Source organism: Gavia stellata, chromosome 4 (genome assembly GCF_030936135.1).
Source record: "Gavia stellata isolate bGavSte3 chromosome 4, bGavSte3.hap2, whole genome shotgun sequence".
NCBI lineage: Eukaryota > Metazoa > Chordata > Aves > Gaviiformes > Gaviidae > Gavia > Gavia stellata.
Genome location: NC_082597.1, coordinates 75,140,248 through 75,162,018, shown reverse-complemented (window position 1 = coordinate 75,162,018; position 21,771 = coordinate 75,140,248). Strand labels below are relative to the sequence as shown.

The 21,771-nt window shown below is 39.7% G+C and overlaps 1 protein-coding gene across 1 annotated transcript in view; it reads right to left on the bottom strand.

Moving 5' to 3' along the window:
- ABCC9 (ATP binding cassette subfamily C member 9) overlaps positions 1 to 21,771 on the bottom strand; it is a 69,926-nt gene that overhangs the window by 12,648 nt on the left and 35,507 nt on the right. The window contains exons 18-31 of the mRNA XM_059817155.1: positions 20,337 to 20,375; positions 18,691 to 18,792; positions 17,191 to 17,275; positions 16,614 to 16,694; positions 15,466 to 15,603; positions 14,841 to 14,966; positions 14,175 to 14,271; positions 11,834 to 12,063; positions 10,749 to 10,897; positions 9,885 to 9,954; positions 8,898 to 9,055; positions 5,953 to 6,045; positions 3,112 to 3,214; positions 630 to 731 (exon numbers count right to left, since the gene is read on the bottom strand). Of these exons, the coding sequence (XP_059673138.1) occupies positions 630 to 731; positions 3,112 to 3,214; positions 5,953 to 6,045; positions 8,898 to 9,055; positions 9,885 to 9,954; positions 10,749 to 10,897; positions 11,834 to 12,063; positions 14,175 to 14,271; positions 14,841 to 14,966; positions 15,466 to 15,603; positions 16,614 to 16,694; positions 17,191 to 17,275; positions 18,691 to 18,792; positions 20,337 to 20,375 (1,573 nt within the window). The remainder of the gene's footprint in view (positions 1 to 629; positions 732 to 3,111; positions 3,215 to 5,952; positions 6,046 to 8,897; positions 9,056 to 9,884; positions 9,955 to 10,748; positions 10,898 to 11,833; positions 12,064 to 14,174; positions 14,272 to 14,840; positions 14,967 to 15,465; positions 15,604 to 16,613; positions 16,695 to 17,190; positions 17,276 to 18,690; positions 18,793 to 20,336; positions 20,376 to 21,771) is intronic.

Genomic DNA, 21,771 nt, shown 5'->3' with positions numbered 1-21,771 from the left:
TCAAATAGCTTAGGGCTAACAATAGAGTTAAAATGAACCGGCTAGTGTCCCACCAAGATCTCATCGTTCCTAACCCCAGCTCCTCCGCTGTCCTACTGCTACCTGTCATGATGAACCATGCCTACCAGCCCTGAAGGTCCCAATCCCCAAATCCATTCAGAATTTCGTGGACAATATTGGGCATCTGAGTAGTTTCCTTCCAAAGGTAGAACTGGCATTTCTGGTCCTTCAGCAATCATTTCATTTGGTCTTTGGTTAAACATTACCCAGGTTATGACAGTCTGTGGGATAGTATTTTCTGGCAGGTTTTGCCATATACAGGCGGAACCAACACTGTGTTGTGCAAAACAGAATGCACAGCAGGTCCTCTTACGCATTTTTAATTTTCCTGCTCTGCTTGGGAGCACGCAGGGCCTGGGAATGGTTGTGTTTTTTTAATTGGCTCATAAAACCTGAAGCAAGTCCAAGTTGCCCTGAACTCTCTCAACTTTGGCTCAAATCCATTATTTGCAAGACTGTTTTTTTCAAGATTAAGAAAGCTGGAAGATAACCATGTATATGTATTTTTAAAAATATCATAAAATTAATACATTGGTCTGAAAGTTCTTAGGCTTTGCTTTGGTACATACTGTCAGAGCGTACAGGAGACCTAGCCCCACAAACCCCGAGTTAGGCCCTTCAGTGATTGAAGTGACGGCCGCAGTCAGAACTATGCAAGCACCAAGGTAATCCTGGAACGAGAGAGGGAGAGAAAGGTTCTAGACAACGTTAAAACGAAGCAACAAGAATATTTCTTCAGATACAGAGCACATTTGCTTTACTAAGGTTTATTTCTATAATGACACCTAGTCCTTAATTCCTGAGCTGTTTTTCCTGGAAAAGGTCAGGGGGTTTGGTGCCCAACCTGAAACACGCTAAAGGAACTTGCTGAACACAAGTGAAACAGGCCAGTATTTTCTGCAAAACCAGTCGGGCTAGGGTGTCTGGTTGTGGCCACCCCAAAACCAGCAGGTATCAAAAAATCTAATAAGCACATAAAAAAAAAATCATGAGAATGGCATAATACTGACACCCCTAATTCCTACCACTAAACCAAATCAATTCCACTCTCCACTCTCCTTCAGGTCTTCTCAAACATGGGTTTGCCTCCCCAAAAAAGGGAAGTATCAGTGACTTCACAAAGTCCATGAAGAATTTTGGTAGAATTTATACAGGTAGTGCACATGTTTTATGGGCACAAGTGGGCAGGCTGACATAAAGTGTCTACATCATGCAATGGGACACTGTGCATTTTGAAGGCATCCCCAAGCCTGCTATGCACTCACAGCCTGCAGTGAAACACCATGTGGGTGTCGGTAGTGTGGACTCTGAAAGGAGTATAGCTGTGAGGTTGTGATGCTGCAAATGAGCTACTAAGCCTTGCTCCTGACACAGCACTTTGAGTTTCAGAGTGACTCTGTGGTAGATACCTGAAGGTTCTCAGTTCTGTTGCATGGTGATGACTTGCTTTACAGAAATTGCTGTGTAGGCTGTATTAGAGAGATCTGACTTCTCACAAGCTTTGCAGGAGCTTGAACCCATCTTCCTGATGTCTACCTCAGTTCTGAAGTGAATGGCACATGTGATCTCATGTAGTTGTCAAGGTGCCTGATTCATGAGACTGCTGGTATTCCCGGTCTCCCACTGCTCCCTGCATTATATTTACTTTGGATTACAGGGTTAGCATTTTCCATCCATTTTTTTCCTCCTGTCTGATAATATCCTGCCTGGAATCTTTCCCTCTGAGATCTGAAATGAGGGCTGCCTAGTTCATCTGTCTGTAAAAAGTGTTGATGAGCAGATGAGAGATTCAAAATTAACATCTACAGGCAAGTAGGAGCACAATGGTCTCGAGTCTCAATCAGCAGTTGGGACAGGACTTCACAGTTGCTATTAAAGCCTACAAGGTTTTGAGCAATATTAGTACCACTGTGGCATTAGGCAGAGCTAAATAAACTATTCCTTGGCGTAACCACATTGTTTCTAATGCTATGATGAAGCGATGCATATTCTTGGATCAAATTCATTCTGCGTGTAAGCAAGTCTAAGACTGTGAGACATTAGCAGGCATTGCCACAGTTTATTCCAGGATTGGTTGTTGCTCTGTTATTTATCTGTCTTTGAATTGGAAGCAAGTTCAGCTTGATCTTGGATGCTGTAGGAAGCTGAAAGCTTCATGCAAGAGGGAAAGCTGTGCCATAATAAGAAATGGAGCAAAACTTTGCTGCTCCGCCAGCGTACCAGGAAATTAAGGTAAGGATACAGCCTTTGAAGTGAGCATTAGTCATGCCTGTTACTATTTGTGTCTAGCAGAATCAGGTCACTGCTCTGTTTATTCCCTGCTCTTTTAGTGTCGGATAAATGAGGAAATCACAAATTTTGCTTGCCTCTTCTTGCCTTGCAAATCAGGGAACCTCCTCATATGCTGTCCCTGGAGAGCCCCCATAAAAGCCAGGAGCCTGTCTGACTGGCACTGGCTGCGTTGTGCCCTACTGTCATTTGTTTTTCAGTTGGAGTCTAATTCTGCCACCTTTTGTGATATTGAACAGTACTGTAAATCGCACAGTATGGACTCACAGCTGCAGTAAGGGCACTGCAAATGGGGGCTCTACATTACAGCTGTGCCATAAAACCTGTTGCTGGAGAGATACCTCAGGACCTGGAAGCTCAATGGTGCCTAAAACAGCCCTAGCAGAATGATGGCACAGTTCACAAAACTACTTAAAAGCCATGCTCTGCTTTGAAAGTAATTCCTGCTGCAGCAGGTCTGCAGATGCTGCACAGTAGCAGAGAAAGCCTTATTTCAAGTTACGTAAATGTTTGTTCTTGCACTCTTCAGACGCTAGACATCACAACAGCAAAAGATGAGGGAGACTTGTATTTTCTTGCTCCTGGCCAAGAAAGCTGAAAAAACCCTATGGGTTTAACATAAACAATCCTGATCTATTTTAAGGAACAGTGCGTATAATCTCATTGCGAGATTAATTCTCGTTATTATCTTCTCGGCATCAGGCAAAGTCTCTGTTTGCTTCCAAGGTTTCAAAACCATGGCTGGGACTAAACTGAACGTACCGTCCTGACCTCCAGCCATCTGTTGGCAGCCGATAGAAATAAGTAGGCAATGTTGTTCGTGTCCGTTAGTTCCAGCATACGTTGTTTAAATCTGGCTTCGTGCCTGCCAAGAGCAAAGTTGTTATATTACAACACATTACTCACTCATACACAAAAGGATGAAGCATTAAACTCCTCTCTCCCTTCCCTCCCTGCAAAACCAAAACGTTTTGTCCTTCTCCCTTTGCCAAACTTTGGGTTAAAAACTCTTCCCTAAGGACCTGTACCTGCTGCCAGGACTCTCCTTAACCAGGAAGAGCTACATGTACAACGGGGAGGATTTTGTTCAACAAGCAATTATATTGGACTAGATTTTGCATCAAAGCCTGTCCCCTCCAAGAGACTGCAATGCCAGGGTGCTAGGGACAGGTTTTACTTCCCAGAGCATATCTGCTTTTATAGCTGTGGACTGCGGCTGCTGCTGCTGCCACCCTCCAGTCCTCTCACAGGTGAGTGCTGCCGTGGCCCATCTCTTCGGCTTCACAAACCACTAGCAAGAGCAGAGGGCTCACCTGTCAGCTTAAAATCTGATTTTGGTAATCTGATTACCTGGCCAGCTGCAGGAGTCTTCAACGGGAGTGACATCCCTAAGGCTTCAACTAATGTAGACTACAGATTGATCAGTGGATCAATACCTTTCAGCTACTCAGCTCAGCAGTTTTCTCAGCCAGTCACACATTGCCTGAGCAACTCGGACAGCTACAATCAGGGAGAGCTATCGATCATTTCTGAATTACAGAAATGAGCGGTGTTACCTCCCCTGTCACTTGTTTCTCTCTCCCCCCACGTAATGCCCGTCATGTTTAAAAACCAGTGCAAGGATGTCAGAGCACCTAAGAGCGGCGGTACGCTTTGGGGAGGGAGGGGGAAATCTCTTTTGGCACTAGTGTATTAAATTCACGGTGCCTTGCAGTACTTCAGGTATGACCTGCAGTCAGATGGAAACAATTTCGTTGTTTTGTATTCTACTGTCTGTTAAATACCCTCACTTGAATAAACTAGCCAAACTCCATTCAGCAGCTTGTTGTCTGTTTTATCATGGCAAGCTCTTCCATTTCAAAGTCTCAGGGCCCTGCTGTGAAGCACCTGTAACCCCTGTTCTGCCAGAAACCTCTTTTTTTTTTTTTTTCCCCTTTTCTCACTGATAGTTTATTTCCCTCTGCACAGCTTGTAAACATGGCAAGCAACCTCCTCAAAACAACTGGTAACAGTAATGACGCGGGGAGGAGCAAAGATGCACTGAATACTCTGCTCATCTGCCTTTCTGGCAGTGAAACTCCTGTTTTCCTAATGGAAAATCTGACATGCTCAATCTGTATCTTTTCATCCATGTCCAGCTCATCTTCTGGGCAGTTTTAGAATTTTGTCCTGTCAGATGACAAACAGCAAAGGTCACTGAAATTGCTTTCTGATCCAACTGTGCTACTTTGTGGTAAGTTATATGAGGGCCTGCTCTATTTTATCCTGGAACATACTGAACTTAAACCACAGAGAATGACTAACAGGACTATTAGTAAATACAAGCTTGCTGACAAAAAATGCTGGAGACTTCAGGTTTGGTTGACAGTGGAGAACAGACAGGGAAATGAAATGGCTTTGATTAGCACCAGAGATCCTAGAAAACTCAATGCCTAGTCCTGTCCTAGGGCTGCCTTTTGCTCTCTGCCATCCAAGCCCACATTGCTGTTTTGTAAGGTAAAGGAGAGTTGAACGACTCCCAAGAAGTGCTAAGCTCCTTCATCTTTCTCAGGAGATAACGTGATGAAAGGCCACTCTGAACCTCCCAAGAAGCACTCAGCATACATCAGCATCGGGCCTTAATTATGACTTAATGTTTCAATACACCATTGTGGTTGATGAAGCTTGTTACAGCATTTCTTGTTGACCACTGGCTCACGCCTCTTCAACACAGCAACATTTTTGCTTGTCCTGCCGCAGTCCTTACCGCAGCACTCTGAACTAATAGCCTAGGTCCTACAGCTAGCTTGAAGTGATGAAGCACTCTTAAGCTGATCAGATACACATGTAAATAGCAGTGCAGTGTGAAACACCAGTTTGAAATTCTACAGTGTACAGAATGAGTGCAAGTTATGTTGACTGGGGTCAACACCAAGCTGGCACTTTGACAGACTCATGCCAGCTGTAATGTAGTGAAGGTACAAGGAGAAATTGATCTATATTTCATGTAGTAAGTAGAAAAAAAAAATGCATGGAAAGTTGGAAAAATTCTCTGAATCTTCTGGAATTTATTTTTTGGTTTTGATTGACAAGACTAGGTTTTACACTATTAATATCAAGTTATGTTCTGCCATAGTTTTCTTGGAAAGTCCCTCTAGTTGCATACTGGCTTTCAGCTGTAGAGTACTATAATGATGTTTCCCTGCCTGAGCAGTGTGTTAAATACAGAAATTATTCAGGGCACTTGGATAGCACAGCTTGTAGGATATAGCAGAGGGGTTTGAAGGAGTGATGCCTGTGCCTGCCTGGCAAAGGAGAGCTCCCTGCTGTCCAAGTAAGGCATGGTTAAACTAAACACCTTAAAAGTTTAAATACTGTATCCTAAAGAAGTCATCACCTTTAATTCAGTGGAAAACGAATACAGATAAATTAGTGTGTTACTGAAAATATGCACAAGCATTTAGAGACATGGCAAAGCAACAGGAAAATAAAAATGTCTTCTCTATTTTGAGACAGCTTAACTAAAGTCTACCAAATCCAATCATTTGCTCTCAGGCATGGTCCAACAAGCTGCACGGGCCAGAGCAGAATCCAAGACTCTCTCTAATAATCTGTTTTACGGACCTGAATGCTCTGATGGTGGTAAGGCCTTCAGCTGTCTCAGAGAAGTGACAGAGTAAAGGTAGCTGGGTGCTGTCATCAAGTTCCTGGAGGTCCCTGTGGGTATGAAAAACAACAGGCAGCCATTACAATGTAAACATCCGTGTCTGTAGAAATTTTACTGCATAACAGACAAGAATAGACATTTTATGTATTGCACATATTCTTTTCAGGATCACACAAAATAGTATTTCTATAGTATATAAAGACACTGACATGGGAATATCACATTTCTCTTTTGCCATAGAAGCCTTTGAATCATCTTCCGGCCACCCCCACAGATCTAGCTTTTGGTCACAGCTAAGCTTCTCTTTGTCCCATAGCGATAATGACATTATCACACCTCTCCTGGATAAAAAACTGCTGTCCATTTTAGCCAGATCCTAACTACCTTTTATTCTCAAACATTCTAATTTATTAATGTAATTAATATAATTAACTTAAATTCAGAACAGTTGATTTTCAACTGTGGCTCTTACATCAGGTATAAAATAGAGTTTGTGTACCTGCAAGTTCATCTATTTTATTGCAACTGTATCAACTGGCCTAACAAAAAGGGTGCCTTTCCCTTTAAACTTTGCCTTTTTTTGAGATCTGTAAGTACCATGACATGCTGAACATAAAATATAACAAACTATAGCAGGCCTTCTATTTGTAGTGTTAACATTATCACATTGGTTGAAATAGAGACAGCACTGACAGAGAAATAATATGAATGAGAAATTTTCTTAATTATTCAGCAATGGCATTTTCAAGACCTGCATGGAGCAATGATATTTAAGTCTAAAAAGTTCCAGTCTCCTGAAACCGTAACATTTTCCAAACCACAAATACATCTTTCTGTAACACTCTGCCATTGGCATAGCAGCCAGTTGTATAAACAGAAGAGAGGCCAGATCATCAGATATTTAAACTCTTTATTAAAATCCTACTATGTTTGTACACTCAATTAGATAGGCCAGGAGAAATAAGTGCTCCATGATGCTGGATGTTACAGTATATAGAACTTACTTAATTTGCTGCTTATGTTTTGGTGATAAATATCCTCTCTTTCAAATTTATGATGGAAAGTACACAGAAGTTTTTGAGAGATGTAATGGAAAATACAACAGAGAGTCAAAGTGCTGCAAGAAATACTGTAAATATTTGCATTTCTAAAAATTAGTGAAGCTTATGTGCCTAGAAAGTACTGCACGCAAGTGAGTTATAAATACTGGCTGAAGATATTTCTTCACCCTACATTTCCCAAGACTATTTTTTCTAGAAAAAAATTGGATTTATTAATTTCTGGTATTGAAAGAACACAAGTCAACCCTGGATGCTTCACAAGTGATTTTTAAAAGTTTAAATTAAACAGATTAAAAAAAAAGCACTTGCTGATACAGATTTTCCCAGAAAACTGTAAGGGAATAAAATGAATGAGGTAGTTATGGACTTGCAGAAGATCAGCAATTGCAGAGCCAACGGGTGCATGTGTGTGTGTGTGCGTGTGTTGACCTACAGGGGTGATCAGCTTCTCGCTAGCTTGTGTGGTATGGCTATTGGTACAGCATGTGGGAAAACCAAGTTTGGAGACAGATGGAGACTTTACTCTCACATATAAAATCACAGATAGAAACTGTAGTATTTCCCTGGGGTCTAATATATCAGATTTTGCCTACTCTTGTGTATTTTAAATAAGAAGTTTAAACAGCATGCACTGCTATGTGTAGCAGGACAGGGTGACACTTGGAAGACCATAATGCATTTAAGAATGAAAACCAGGTGTCCTGATTCCTTAGCCACCTTGAGACCTGGTGTACTGCCATGTATAGCATTAGTTTGGAAACCTGCTGGGGAGAGAACAAGGTTTCTGAAAAATCTCGGAGAATTTAAGCAAATTATTTCAGAATGAAACATTACTGTTTTGTGAATTCTGATTATAGAGTTTTCTTATGAATAAATCTCCTTGGAAATTCTGAGGAAAGTTGATGAAAAGTAGGCTGAAGTGAAGCTAAATTATTGATATGTTTCTCTGTGCCCCTCCGACTCCATTGATTTAAGGGGAATAACTGACTAAATAAGAGTATTGTCCATGAACCCAGCTGTACTGGAACGCTCAGTTGAAAATCACCATGTCTCTTAATTGGATGCTACCAAACAGCAGTTAATGCTTTACTATGTGCATCCTGCAAAGACAGGGACAGAAGTGACAGCTGCTAATGACGGTAGGTTATTTTGGTCTCCCTGCAGGTCAGCAGGCACCTTAACGGGTGCTTTTAAGCATCAGAAAGTGGAGTAAATCCACCCAGAAATCTGGCTGATAAAAAAAAAAAAAAGAAACATGACTGATTGGATTTAAGAAAAAACTTTGAATGGCTTGCTTAAGATATTTTACTAAATTATGTAATGGATTTAGCACTAGAAACATGACTCTAAGAAATCATGACACTCTTTTTGCTGAAAAAGTATACTCTTTATAGCCAGCAAACCATTCTGAACATGAAATGTTGCTGTACAGTGGAAATGACTTTCTGTGCAGTTTTTTTCCCAATATGAAGAAAAAGCTGTGACTGACGTTAATCCAGGAAGTTGTTTTCCATTCTCTACTAACCCTCAAAAGGTCAAAGAGGAGCTTTGACCAGATGCGAGCTGGCTCAGTTGCTTAACAAACTTCATGCTCATCGACTCTATAGCTAACAGTGTACAAAAGTGACATCACTAGTGTTACTTCCCCAAATACCCCAACTTGTAGTCAGGTCAGCAGAAAACACCCTCCAATGTATGTGTCAAACTCATACCTCAGGATCAAAAGCAGGATGCCGTGGCTGTTTTCCCCTTATACTAGCTCCTATAACCTCACATTCCATCACAATTCTTATGTACAAGTTTTTTAGAAGGAATTTTCAGGACAGTTTTTTAATACGTACTTGGAAGCAACTCTGAAGTATTTCTGAATGAAATAAAACGCAATCCCGAGAGGCACAAGAGCAACAAGAAACCATGGAGTGGCGTAGGAGATCATTCCGATGGCTGACAGGCACAGTAAGGTGGACCGGGTAAGAGACTCCAGGGTAGGAGGAATGTGCTAGAGCAAAAGAAAAAACAAACATAAGGCAAAAGTCACCTGTAGTACCACAATATGCCTTTTCCTATGGAGGACCATAGGGAAAGTGGAATGATACTACTGTGCACTTGTTGATATTGTCCTTGTATCAGGAGCCTTTATGTTTCTGTGAGTCTACAACTCAAATGTGCAGATGTTAAAAAATTAGTCAGTAGGCTTTTTTCTAAAGGTCGGTGTTTCAGAGATCACGGGGAAATAGAAGTCATTTCTACCTTGTTTATATAACAGGCAAGAAAGAAATTTTTTCTTGATATCCCAAATATTTAGAGAAACAGCATGCTCTTTCTCAGAGCCTCTTAATTTTCCTTCTATGTTCCCATCACCCTTTCATTCTGGATTATTACTCATCTGAACATTTTAATTCATAGCCATAGTGAAAGCATCCCTTCCTCTCCCCAAATGCTCTAAATTCACATGTGCTACATCCAGCATGGAACATTTGTCATGTGTACTCCCATGTAGTTAAAGTTATTATATTCTACCCTGCTCCCTATTTTGAGCCCAAAATCCACTGTTTTCCTAATCCAGATCTTCCAGCAGAAGCAACCAGTCTGCGCATGAAGGCATTAAGAGCCACCATCTCCCACCATGTTTATTCTAATGGTAACCTGCCCTTATTACCACAAATGTGTGCGTACTTTCTATTTTGAATTTGTCTATTATGATTCCCAGAGCCTGTTTTGCTATGCCTTTCCCTACTGAATATTTGAATACATCATCTTATTCAGTAGCTAAGTGAAAATCTACAAATAAAAGATGCAAATAAAACAGAATATATTGATACGTCTACCTGATCAATGATATTTGTATCAGCAGAGAAGCGATTTAGAATTAGCCCCAATGGAGTCATATCGAAAAACCTGTTGAACAAATTAAAGACAAAAAGTTACCTGAAAAGGAATTCCAGTTTTGGATAAAAAGCCCAGTCAGACAGAACACAGGGCTGTGTCCAGACATTTTCTAAAACCAAGCAGTAAATATGAATAACTTAACACATCATAATGTCTGCATCCTGACTATCCAAAGCTCCTCTTGGCATTCCCCACCCCAAAACTTCTCAGTCTCCCCTTCCAAAAACCTACTGTCTTGCCCCCTGCTCTTTCATCCACGCTCCCTCAAGATTTAAGATCCCTTCCAAAGATCCCAGCCTGTCCCTGGCTGCTACTCAACCTCCTGCATAGTACTGGGCACCAGGACTCATAAAAGAACCGTAATAACTGTTTTCATTATGCAAGCATCCTTTTGTCCATCCTGCTGCCTGTGAGAGACTGTGGTTATTGTGCACAGAACCTGCCCCTGGCCATCAGAAGAAACTTGGCGTCCACATCATTTGACCCCATGCCCACTGCTCAGGGTTGGAGTTGGGTGCCCTGGAGCTAGAACTGCACTCAAAGCTTTCCTTGACACCCCAGCCTTGAAGGGGGTGCCACCTATCTGACACGTTTCAGCCAGATACGAAAGGGGGCAGAATGTCACATGTTCTGACATGGAATTTCCCCCTCCCTGCTCACTTCACTAGTTATTTTCATTTTTTGAGGCCTTGAAGAAAGCAGGGCAATTACAAGAGCTTTTCACAGGAGCATCCTCTTTGTTACAAAAACAGGACAGGTTTTGGCCATGTAGATTTTCAGGAAGAATGTTATTTTTGCTCTACCTGATTGGTCCAAGGATGATCTTGTTGAGGAGATTATGGTGTAGGTTCTTGGCTGCTGTGAGGCCCATCCACTCCACAGTCAGAGATGTGATGAGGCAAAGGACAATCCCTGCTCCAGAAAGGATGCTGAAGACAGCTACATGATAAGTCTAATAAAATGACAAATACATCAATTCTAGAAATAAACACACATTTCTCTTTTCTCCTAGAAGTTCCCAAGGTACCTGATGCCAATCAGATAGTATGTCACATCACTTACATTACATAATTATATTAATATAATCTTTGGGAAATAAAAGAACTATGACAGAACTGCAATTCATTAAGTTCACATAATCAGAAGATCTGGCAGTTCTAAGATCCCTCAAGCTACTGATGAGTACCCTTCAAGACCTTGAAGTGATAGTACTTAGAACTGTGAAGATAGACTAACTGGACAAATACAAAAGTATGCAAATTGTTAGGTAAGAAACTCAGACAACCAAAGTAGAACCTCTCAAGAATTAAGGCATTTGAGAGATGTTGAAAAGTTACACTTTATTAAGTTCAAGCACCAGTAATATTCCCAGAACAAATCTAAACTAATTTGCCAGGGCTATAACACATTTAAGCCTTCTGAAAGTTTGCTAAGTGGATTCCAGTAAGATATTTGCATTTGCATTTGAGTCAAATGTACAGCTATAAGCAGATTTTATTTAAGTAGTACATTTTAAGACCTTTTTTTTTTTTTCTGGCAGGACATTACTGGACAGCCAGTACTTAGGAAAATGGGGTCATTGACTTAAGTGTTAAAAAATCCAGATGAAAAAGTTTGGTATGAGATTCCTTCCTTTGAAAAGTCAATCATTTTTCTAGCTTCAAACATGCTTGTGTTTCAGTTTTGCATATTTAAAAAGATTGATAAAATTTGAATTGTCTTATGTTTTATCATAAACAATTAATCCATCCTATATAATAATCAGTCTTACTACCTCTGTTTCCAATTTAGCTGGCTTCTAGATGAACAGCAAATAATTACTTTAGAACACTTTTCTTTTTCCCCTGTCAAGCTCCAAGATATGGCCCACCTTATTTGTGCTCTTAACATCATCAACGTTCCTGACTTCATTTGCATTGTCCATGGATGTCCACGTAGCAAGCCAATAGTCTATGGCCACTATAACTGAGTGTTTCAACAATTTTGAGAAAATCATCAGAAAGAGCAAGAAAAATCCTCCAGAGGTTAGGTATCTCCAGCAGGTTTTCCATGGCATCTTTGTTCTGAGCCTCAAGACGGTTGACATATTATCATCTTCATCTTCTTCCTCTTCTTCCTCTGTGACTCAGACATTTGATCAAGTTAGCTTGGATTCAGTACTAAAAATTATACCTGGTTTTCCTGGATTTGGTTGACTTTTTTGTTTTAAATTTTAATTTTAACAGCAAAATTAAATTTGTCATTTAAAAACAGCAAACACTTTGGATATATTTTCATAAGACTTCCCCTGTGCTCTTTGAGCAATGCTGTAGACTGTCAGTCTTTAACTAGCTACAGTTTTGGTAATAAATATTTTTGCAAGTCAGGTTTTCAGTACTGACTATTTACAGCAGAGACTAGGCCTTTCCCAGCCTGGTCAGTTGCTTTTATTATACAATCAGCAGAGGACTTTGGGTCACATGGAAGATTCTAGAAAGCTCTTCAAAGCTTTCCATCCAGATGCTCTGTCATCTGTTGCATGAAAGAACTCCATTTTAACTTTATTCCTGAGTACTAAAGTTTTGTCTATATGAAAGAGCACAGCTGTGGGATTAGCGCTTCTTCCAGTCCTACCTTTGACTATATATTCACATTACACTGAAATACAATTGGTGGAAGACTTCTGCTATGGGAAATATATATTATTTCATAGGTGCAGAAACATTACATTTTAAAATAATTATTTTTCCAGGTAATAAAAATATAGATCACAGCCTTGCAGGCTGCACTTGGGGAAGAGAAATGTTGACCTGCTCTTGACAGCCCTGAACTGACAGCATTTCCACCCGTTTCTGATTTTGAACATTAAAAAATAATTAGTAAGTGATTTCTTGAAAGTTGAAATTCTACACTTTTTGGGACAAAGTGTGCATGTTGCCTAGGTCACATAATAAGTGTGGATGACCTGGAATGCAATGTCAAGTTATATATCTGTCCTGAAGTTACTGATATGTGTTTTATGATCTTAATGATGCTTTTTTCAGGTATTTTGTGGACTACATGGACATGTCTTTTTTCCCCCGTGTTTTCTATTCTATCCTGCAAAGAAGATACAGGTTTTTGGCAAGGCTTTCTTGCACAGACCAAAAGGAGGATCTTGGGAATGCCTCAGTTTAAACTCTCCCAAGAATTTAACTGATAAAGTGTACTGATGACTGGACATAGTAAGAGGTGTTCTGCCCAGCTCTGCCAAAGAAATATGAAGCCAACATAATATTTCCATCTCAGGGACTTTGGGGTCCAGCTCTTCCTATTGTGCAGTGATTGGAAATCTCTTCAACATGGAGCAATCCAGGACCTACAGACCTATGACTTAAAATGACAATCCATCATGAGCGTTGCCAGATGAAACACACTGCTAATAGCCAGTGTGCATTCTGCGATCACTCCAGCCAACATTGCCACGATAATCCCTGCAATTAGTGCTCCTGTTGAGTTAAGGTGAAGCCTACAGTTCCCCTCCTCTCTTCCCTGGCACACACTTACTGCTTGCCAGTACTGACTACTTCATTTAGGCATGGTCTAGCATCCCAGAGATGTTCTTGATGCGTCTTGTTACCAGCTGCCAATATCCAACCGTGTGACCCCCTCCGCCCCCACCCCACTTTAAAAGTGACATGAATCTGAATCTGCAGCCTCTAAACCCACCAAGACTTGGGGGGATAAGAAGCTAAGCTTGAGAACAAAGCCTAAAATTTCTCCCATAAATAGTCTGAGCTAGAAAAATATCAGATTAACTCCATATCCAAAAAGGAATTGAGAATAGCTGCAAATTTGATCACGTGATGATATATCAAGAGCCCACAACAGACATCTCATGAGGGACAGGGCTACAGATGATCTAACGTTATTGTGCCAATGACTAGGCAGAGCTACCTCAATTTGCATTAATAACAATTCTTACCCTTGTTTTACTTCAATCTCACCTTTCACTACCTCCAGGAAGTACGAGTTAGCAAAGAAATTAACTTTTTTTGGTACACCTTATCCTTGCACAACGTTTAGAGAAATTTATGGAGAATCCCTTAGACAAGTCATATTCTAAACTGCTTGAAGTATTGGACTTGCCACTGTTATTATCAAGTGTCATCAACAGCTTCATACTTCCTTGCTAAGAACTGCCAGCTGTTTAAGTGGAAAGGCAATGATATGTGGTAATAGAATAAATAAAGTGAAATGGTAAAACGTACCTTCATCTTCATCTTCCAGTTGTGATTTGGATTCTCTGGGGTACATGGCCCTCCTAAGAGTTTTTCTCTCAAGAGTGGTCTGGTCAGCTTCCATATCCTGTAATAAGAAAACTTGTTTATTAATTTGAGCTTAGCTGCTGCCATTGTGGTAGCACCAACAGTAACCTCAAAGAGACTATTTGGATGATTTAGTTCACAGAATGCAAAAGCACCATATTTTAGGATTTATCTGTCAGAAAATCCCACCTTGTCCATTTTCTTCCCTCTCTCTTTCTTCCATTCTTTCATTCCCTCTCTTCTGGAATGATAAAAACTTCAAAAATAGTCTTTAGAGAATCCTAAAAACTCATGGCAATAGCAGAATAAAAGTCTAAGAGATACTTTAGGAATTGTCTTAGTCTGCCCCTTGCCCAGCAAAGTATCAGCTGTGCACCACATTTCAAAAAAATGTTTGCCTAATGTGTCCTTACAAACCACCCATGACAGATACACCACACATTTGCTAGACAATCTGTTCTGGTCCTTAAAGTTCCTTATAGTTCATGTGCTTTTTCCCTAATGTCTACTTTAAAACTTGCTTTCTGGCATGGTTTGGTTTTTTTTAGAAATTAACTGGCAAATACTTCTTTTCAGAAAGGTCATCCTTGCCCAAATGCTCCTATTTACCTTTTCCAGTTCTTGATCTTGGCGATTCATCAACGTTTTCCAGTGTTCATATAGCTCATTATCTTTGTTTTGGATATCCTTTAGTGTCCCTTCTCTAAGCACCATTCCATCCTTCATTGCTATGATCTAGGGGAGAAAGCATCCAATAGGTCTACTCAGCAACATAGATGCCACAATCACTCACCTGGATCCTACAAGACATGTCTCAGTATTAGTGAGATTACCATTATGCAAATTGCTGTGTTCATTTTATTCAATATTTTATTAATAACTTCTTAAGTTTGTTGACGCAGCTCATAAACTGAAACTTCTATAAACTATACTTACTTGTATTTGTAAAAAGTATGGACAAGACATAATAAGTAATAGTCATATTTGCAATTAAGTCATAATTCTCTGGTGGCTTTCAATCAAAAAAACCTACACAAATAATATAAAAATAAAATTGTTCCTTCTACTATAAAATCCATATTATGTAAAGTGGCAGTTAGCCACATGAAATATGGAATTAAGAAGGAGGGACTCTATTACAGAGAAAAGTAGTGATCTCATCAAGCGTTATGGTGCTAACTTCAAGTGTACATTCATCATTAGCAAATCTGCATCATGGTATCTCTTCTCTTACCCAGTCAGCATGTGGTAGATATTGTAACTTATGTGTCACCAGAACAAGAGTCCTCTTGTCTTCTTGCAGAAACTTCAAAATCCCTTCCTGCATTAAATGATCACTTAAGTGAATGTCCAGCGCAGAGAATGGGTCATCCTGCAATCAAATCAAATTAAAAAATATTAGAACAGGATACAAAAATTAGTTTTATTTTTTCAAGAGTTTTTTAAAAATAGCAGTTGCCATTACTAACATTTCACCTCTCTCTAATGACTAAGACCTAGTCTGAGGGCTGCACTACGAAACAGTGAGCTAGAATCCATTGTTCTTCAGTTCATAGCAATGGATCAGTTAATTTTTTTGTGTCTGGATGTGCGCAGTGCTGGTGCCACACTGACAGTGTGGAGTAATCCTCATCAGGAACACCAGAACTTAAATTTTCCATCTGAATTTGAAAATGCCAGGATCCAGAGCCAAGCCTGGGCATAATTTTGATGGGAAACTGGCACAGGAAAGATAAAGCAGAGTTAGGAACTGTTCTGATTTCTTCCAAACTAAACTGCAGATGTGTTTGGTTTTCACTTTGAGTGAGTGTGGCTAGCAACAAGATAACATTCAGGTAAGGATATTAAAATGCAAACTCTTTTTCTCTAAGAACAGAAGTCCCTGGTTAATTTTGAAGAGGCTCAAACAGCCCCTTCATGAGCAGTAGCCTCCTGAAATTCCTGACATGCCTTGAAATTAGTAACAGAGACGGGAGAGTTTGTCCAAATCCACAGCAATCTGCAGTAGAGTGCTGAACCCTCAGTCTGTTCATTGCTCATGAGTAGTTGCATTATGGTCCTTTTCCTTATCAGAAGTCCTGCTGATTTTGGTGGGACTATGTTAATAGCAGGTCACCACTGAGAGCGAGCAGAGGTTAGACAATCTGTTTTACCCTTACGGTGTTAATCTCTGTAGGAAATCCCACCTTCATAAGTCTCCCAGTATGTTTTGATGCTGCCTCTGGTGGATGTTTATTTCCTATCTCTATAATTTGGATTTGGAGTTGAATACAAGTCTCTATAGTTCTCTAAATCCAACATAATTTTTTCTAAAGCTAAATATAAGGAATGACAGTTTTATTACTAACTTTCCATGCTCCATATGAAAAAGAAAAATCTTACCAAGAAGACAATGTTGGTGTTCTGATAGAGTGCTCGAGCTACACAGATTCTCTGTCGTTGGCCGCCGCTTAAATTAATCCCCTAATGAGTATAATGGATCAGAAATATGGATCTTTGAATAAACATTATGATAGGACTTTGGAAATGTGATTTTTTACAATTATACAGAGTTCCAATAAAAATAAAAAGCTTTGTTAAAATGCTAAACCTGTTGATAAACAAGCATAATCCTCATATAATATCAGAAGAAAAATGATTATTCAGCAACTAATCATGGGTAAGTGTAAATTCTGAAGAGCTTCTCCAAGCACATTAGGCTTCTTAGACTGAAACATGCAACCAAAACTAGCATTGAATTCTACAAGCAAAATATAGGAGACTTTGATCAAAAAAACCCATTTGAGAAACAGCTGAAGAAGGAAAAAAAGTTTTCAAATTTTTTCGCGGTAACCCCTGGTGAATTACAATTATTTACCAGGCTGGCAGCCCAATACAAACTAGATTTGCCTGAGTGACATCAGAGAGCGCCTTCTTAATACATAGGCTAAGCAGACATAAAAGCATTCATATTATTTACCCTTTCTCCAATTTCTGTCTGATCACCAAATGGTAGTAAGTCAATGTCAGGCTGCAGAGAGCACGCATCTGTAACAGCTTTGTACCTGTAAAAACAGTATGGTCATTGCAATTATTTAACCAGCCACTTACTTTGCTAACACAAGATCCTCCAGCTCAGGTTCACTGCTAAGTAATTATGCCTCTATGATGGTTGGATAATTGCAAAAATAAGTAGGGCAAAATGATTCTTCAGCAACTAATCATGGAGCGTTGCAAACTAAGCATTGTAAAAAATGACATATTTATTAGAGATCTTTATTGGCAAGCCTTCTTTTTAAAGATTCAATTATGTAAATTATTGAGTACATTCCTCCCTATTACAGAAGTGTTTTGCTGGAATGTGGAATATTTGAAGCCATTTTCTAAAGAGTTAGTATTCTTCCCCCTTTAGGTGCCTCTTCATTTACTTCAGTGTGATATTACAGGACAAAGGATCCTTTCAGTGCTTCTGATCTTGCCAGGATCGGAAAATCACTTGCAAAAACTTGAAATTTGTTGTGAGATTTCCAGGTCTGTAGGGTATCGCAGATGATCTGCTAATAAGCAGCTGGGATCAGACTGTTTGAGTGGTGTAATTCACCCTTGCCCCTTTGATATGAGTGAAGTTAGGCTGATGGATGCAGTAGCTGAAGAATCTGTCCCCTGAAATTTTAGATGTTTACCTGGATTTTGAGATATTTGGTCACTGCTAAGTTTTATTAAGTGGGAATGGAGTTATACATCTTAACAAAGCACACACTGAGAGAAATGGGATGTATTTTTAATAACTTAAGGAGAGTGTTGCCTTTGAAAACATAAGCAATTTGTTTTCCTTAAGTCGTCACTTTTTCCACTGCATTTGTTAGCTGACCTTTTAGAAGGACACAAGAAGCGAGGGCTGAATAGGCACAAGAGAAGCTGTGCACCTCTGCTTTCACACTCCCTTCTCCTGGGTTTCTAAAGGAAGAATTAAGGTTACTTCCTTGAGGCACCCCATCTTCACAGGTGCAGTGTTTTTGTAAAGTGACTGCTCCAGTAACTTTATCACAGCAGGGTTAGCACATAAACTCGGTGGAAACATGCCTAGCACCCCTATTTCCAGAGTCCTCTGGCAACCTCAGGCTCCATTAAACAAACCCAAACCATGTTAGTAGTCTCCAAAGATGGGATTCATCTCACCTAACTTAAGCTGCTCGAAAAATACACGTATGGCTTCTGCGGTATTCCATGGAGAGCCACTGCTGCTGTGTGATTTCTCACAAAGATCTTAGGCATGCACTCTGGTTAGAGGGGGAGCCCTGAATCACTAATTTAAAATGGAAACCCGCCTCTGAGATGGCTGAAGTCAGGTTAGCTAAATCCACCCCAGGGTTAATGTGCATTGATATTTTTCAGAATCTACAAACTTCCTCCAGAAGGAGAAGCCAAAAACTCTTTAAAAGAAGCTGCCAGGTGTTTTTGCAAGGGTGTTGATATTTACCTCTGTTTATTAAATGGGCTCCCAAAGATAATGTTCTCCTCCACGGTTGCATTCAGCAGCCACGGCTTCTGAGCTGCGTAAGCCACTGAGTATCTGTTTCTACTGTAGACAGATAAAGGGCATTAGTAAAAAGCAAAGCACCCACATTATGAAATGTCTGAGAATCAGTTTTTTAAAATTAATTTTATGAATATGCATTCATAAAAATACGGGGAAACACATAGGCAAAGCAACTGTTACAAAAGTGAAGGGAAGAATTTTAAATTAGATGCTTTTGTTAGAACAGCACCCACTCTCTCCCCTGATGGCAAAATCTACACTCTAGGTTGTATTCTATTCTACTATAAATGGCTGGTACCTACCTCAATTTAGTAACTGCAATTTCAATCCAAAGGCAAATTATAAATAATCAAAATTATTAAATTCTCACCAGAATAGTTATTTGTTTTTTTTTTTAAAAACAGGTAGTGAAAAGGCACTGTTTAAATGGCATCAGGACACTTGACTTGCTGCTTTCTGAAGTTTTAGATTATTTTATGTGGCTGTGCACATGAAATACTTTTTTCTCAGCAAATGTTTTTTTCCTTTAAGTCTATTAGATCCTCAGTGGCCTTATACGATATTGGAAAAGAGAACAGTTCAGTACAGAGTGGGAAGGAATCACTACAGTCTCCCGCGTACTTATTAAGATGTACTTTCAACGTGTCTAAATACCTAATGAAATGTGTTCAATAGGGGTATGAATGTCCTTTACTTCTGGCTGTTTTGCCTATGTATGGCAAAAAAGGTCATGTAATTTCAGGCATTTTTCTGAGATGCCTGAGATGTGTGAGGAAGGAGGTGTGAACTGGGACCAGCTTGTGGATCTGAACACTTATCTTCCTTCTCAGTCTCTTTGATGGTATCACTTCAAACCAACCATTTGATATAGCTTTGTACGTAAGCGTCTAGGATTTGCTATTGAGAGAGAGGGTGCTAGGGTATGAGAAATAGCTGGTTAGAGGCAGTCAGGAGTATCCCAAAATTTTTAGGAGTTTTAGCAGTTCAGTATGCACTAGTATGAAATATGTCCCCAGGATTATCAGGTAGCAAATCATGGTATGGCTCCCAACCACAGCTATATGTGCCACTACTTTTCTATCATTGATAACATGTTTTTAGTTTAGCTTGTCCTTCTTTTAAACCTGCAGACCCTTTCACTGCATCTCGACTTCAGCTGGAGCCCAGCCGGTTCCCTTCGCACAGTGTGCCCTGCTCCATCACGCAGTCGTCAAGCCGGGTTACAAGCAACACAAAACCCAGTGCTGATCAGAAAACAGGCAAACACATGGGAGTGTACACATAAGGATGTCTTACATCTAGAGGCCCTGTCTTGCAAGATATGGAGCACACTAAACTCCCAGTGACGTCAAATGGGAGCTAGGAGCACTGAACACCTTTCAGATAAGACTGAGGTAGTGGTACAATGGCTGGAGAAGGTTGGGATCCACTGGATTTAACACAATCTGTCAGTTAATCCTATGGTAAATTATTATTGATATGGTAAGAAAACACAGAGATGGCTGAAGGGTACAAAGATGAAGGTTTGAGGAAATTCTGAAGAAATGAACAAGTGTATCATGATACACTAAAAACAGAAATAATACCTTCTGGATGCTTCAAAAGAAGGTTCAGTTTCATTTACACTGTAAGTTATGGTAAATGACATTTAGTAAGCAGGAAATATAAAGAAGAACATGTGTGCAAGTTTTCTATACAGGGAAACTGGAGTTAAGTACATATTTTAAGAACTCAACATCACTTTGGTTTTTTTTATTCTTAAAGGGAAAATAAACAAGATCTAATTAAAAGTATATAGCTTTTCTAAATACAAGAGTTTCATATATAGTGCTTAGTGGCTAAACAGGCAAGTTAGAAAATGTATTAAAAATGCAAAGTGTATTGTAAAACATATTAAAAATTAAATTATTAATATTGCCTGGGCATATAAAAGGTTGTCAAACAATAAGTTAGCTTCTCCACACAGTTCTGCCAATGACCTGCAAAAGTTTGTAACTAATGTCAAATTTCCCCTGGAGCAAAGATAAGCTTTGCAGAGACAGTTTTGCAAGGTACAGACACACTTTTGCATCAGAACAGATTTTGGACTTCTTTATAGCAGTAAGGCTGAATCAAGCCATGCACTACAACACCTAGGCTTTTCTTGCCAACCTCCACTTCATAAGGATCATATCCATGAAAATAATTTTGAAGAACATGCAATGGCAGTAACGACATGAATGATTTTGCAGCACCCTCTGTTTGTTAATTGACTTATTAACAGTGTTGAGAGCATGGAATGGCAGTCAAAGCAGTTCTGGACCAGCGATGGTGCTTGTGTCCAGGCATGGCGACACATCACTGCAAAGTGCAAAACCTAGAAGAGTAAGTTTATGCCAGGTAAATGGAAATAGACATTAGAAGGGACTAGAAAAAATATATTAATGTGTTATTTGCTTGACTTAAAAAAACCCAAACATACAAATCCTCCCCTCCCAAGCCTACAAATCCTCCAGATGTAATATTTTACTGCTGAGACAGAAATGTCTTCTTGCCTGCTGGGATACCAGTAACTGCAGCTGCACTCATAAGCAGAGGATCCAAGTCTGGCAAAGGGCATAAAAATTGTAATAGCAGAGCCGTCATAATGCCAGATTCATGTATCAAGCAGCTTCCCAAAATGCCAGAACTGAGACATGTTGCCTTCTGTGCTGCACATCAGCTCTCTAAAAACTTTGATAATTCATGCCTCCTAAAGTGCACAATCAGTGTGTTTCCTTCGTGCACAAATCGCCAGAGAAGATATTACACCAGAGGTGAATAAACCTTGTTGGTTATCTCAGAAGGGTCAGAGAGCCATAAATTGAGGCTCAAAACAGATGTTGCTTCACCAAAATTAATCCTTTATTCAGCAGAAGCTTTCAGTCTTTACAATGGAAAAAAGTTACAAGAAAGCAAAAGATGGAGTCTAATGAGAGATTAAAAGGAGGTCAGAAATTAGGTCAAACCAAACAAAAAAGAAGAAAACCTAAATTTCCTCTA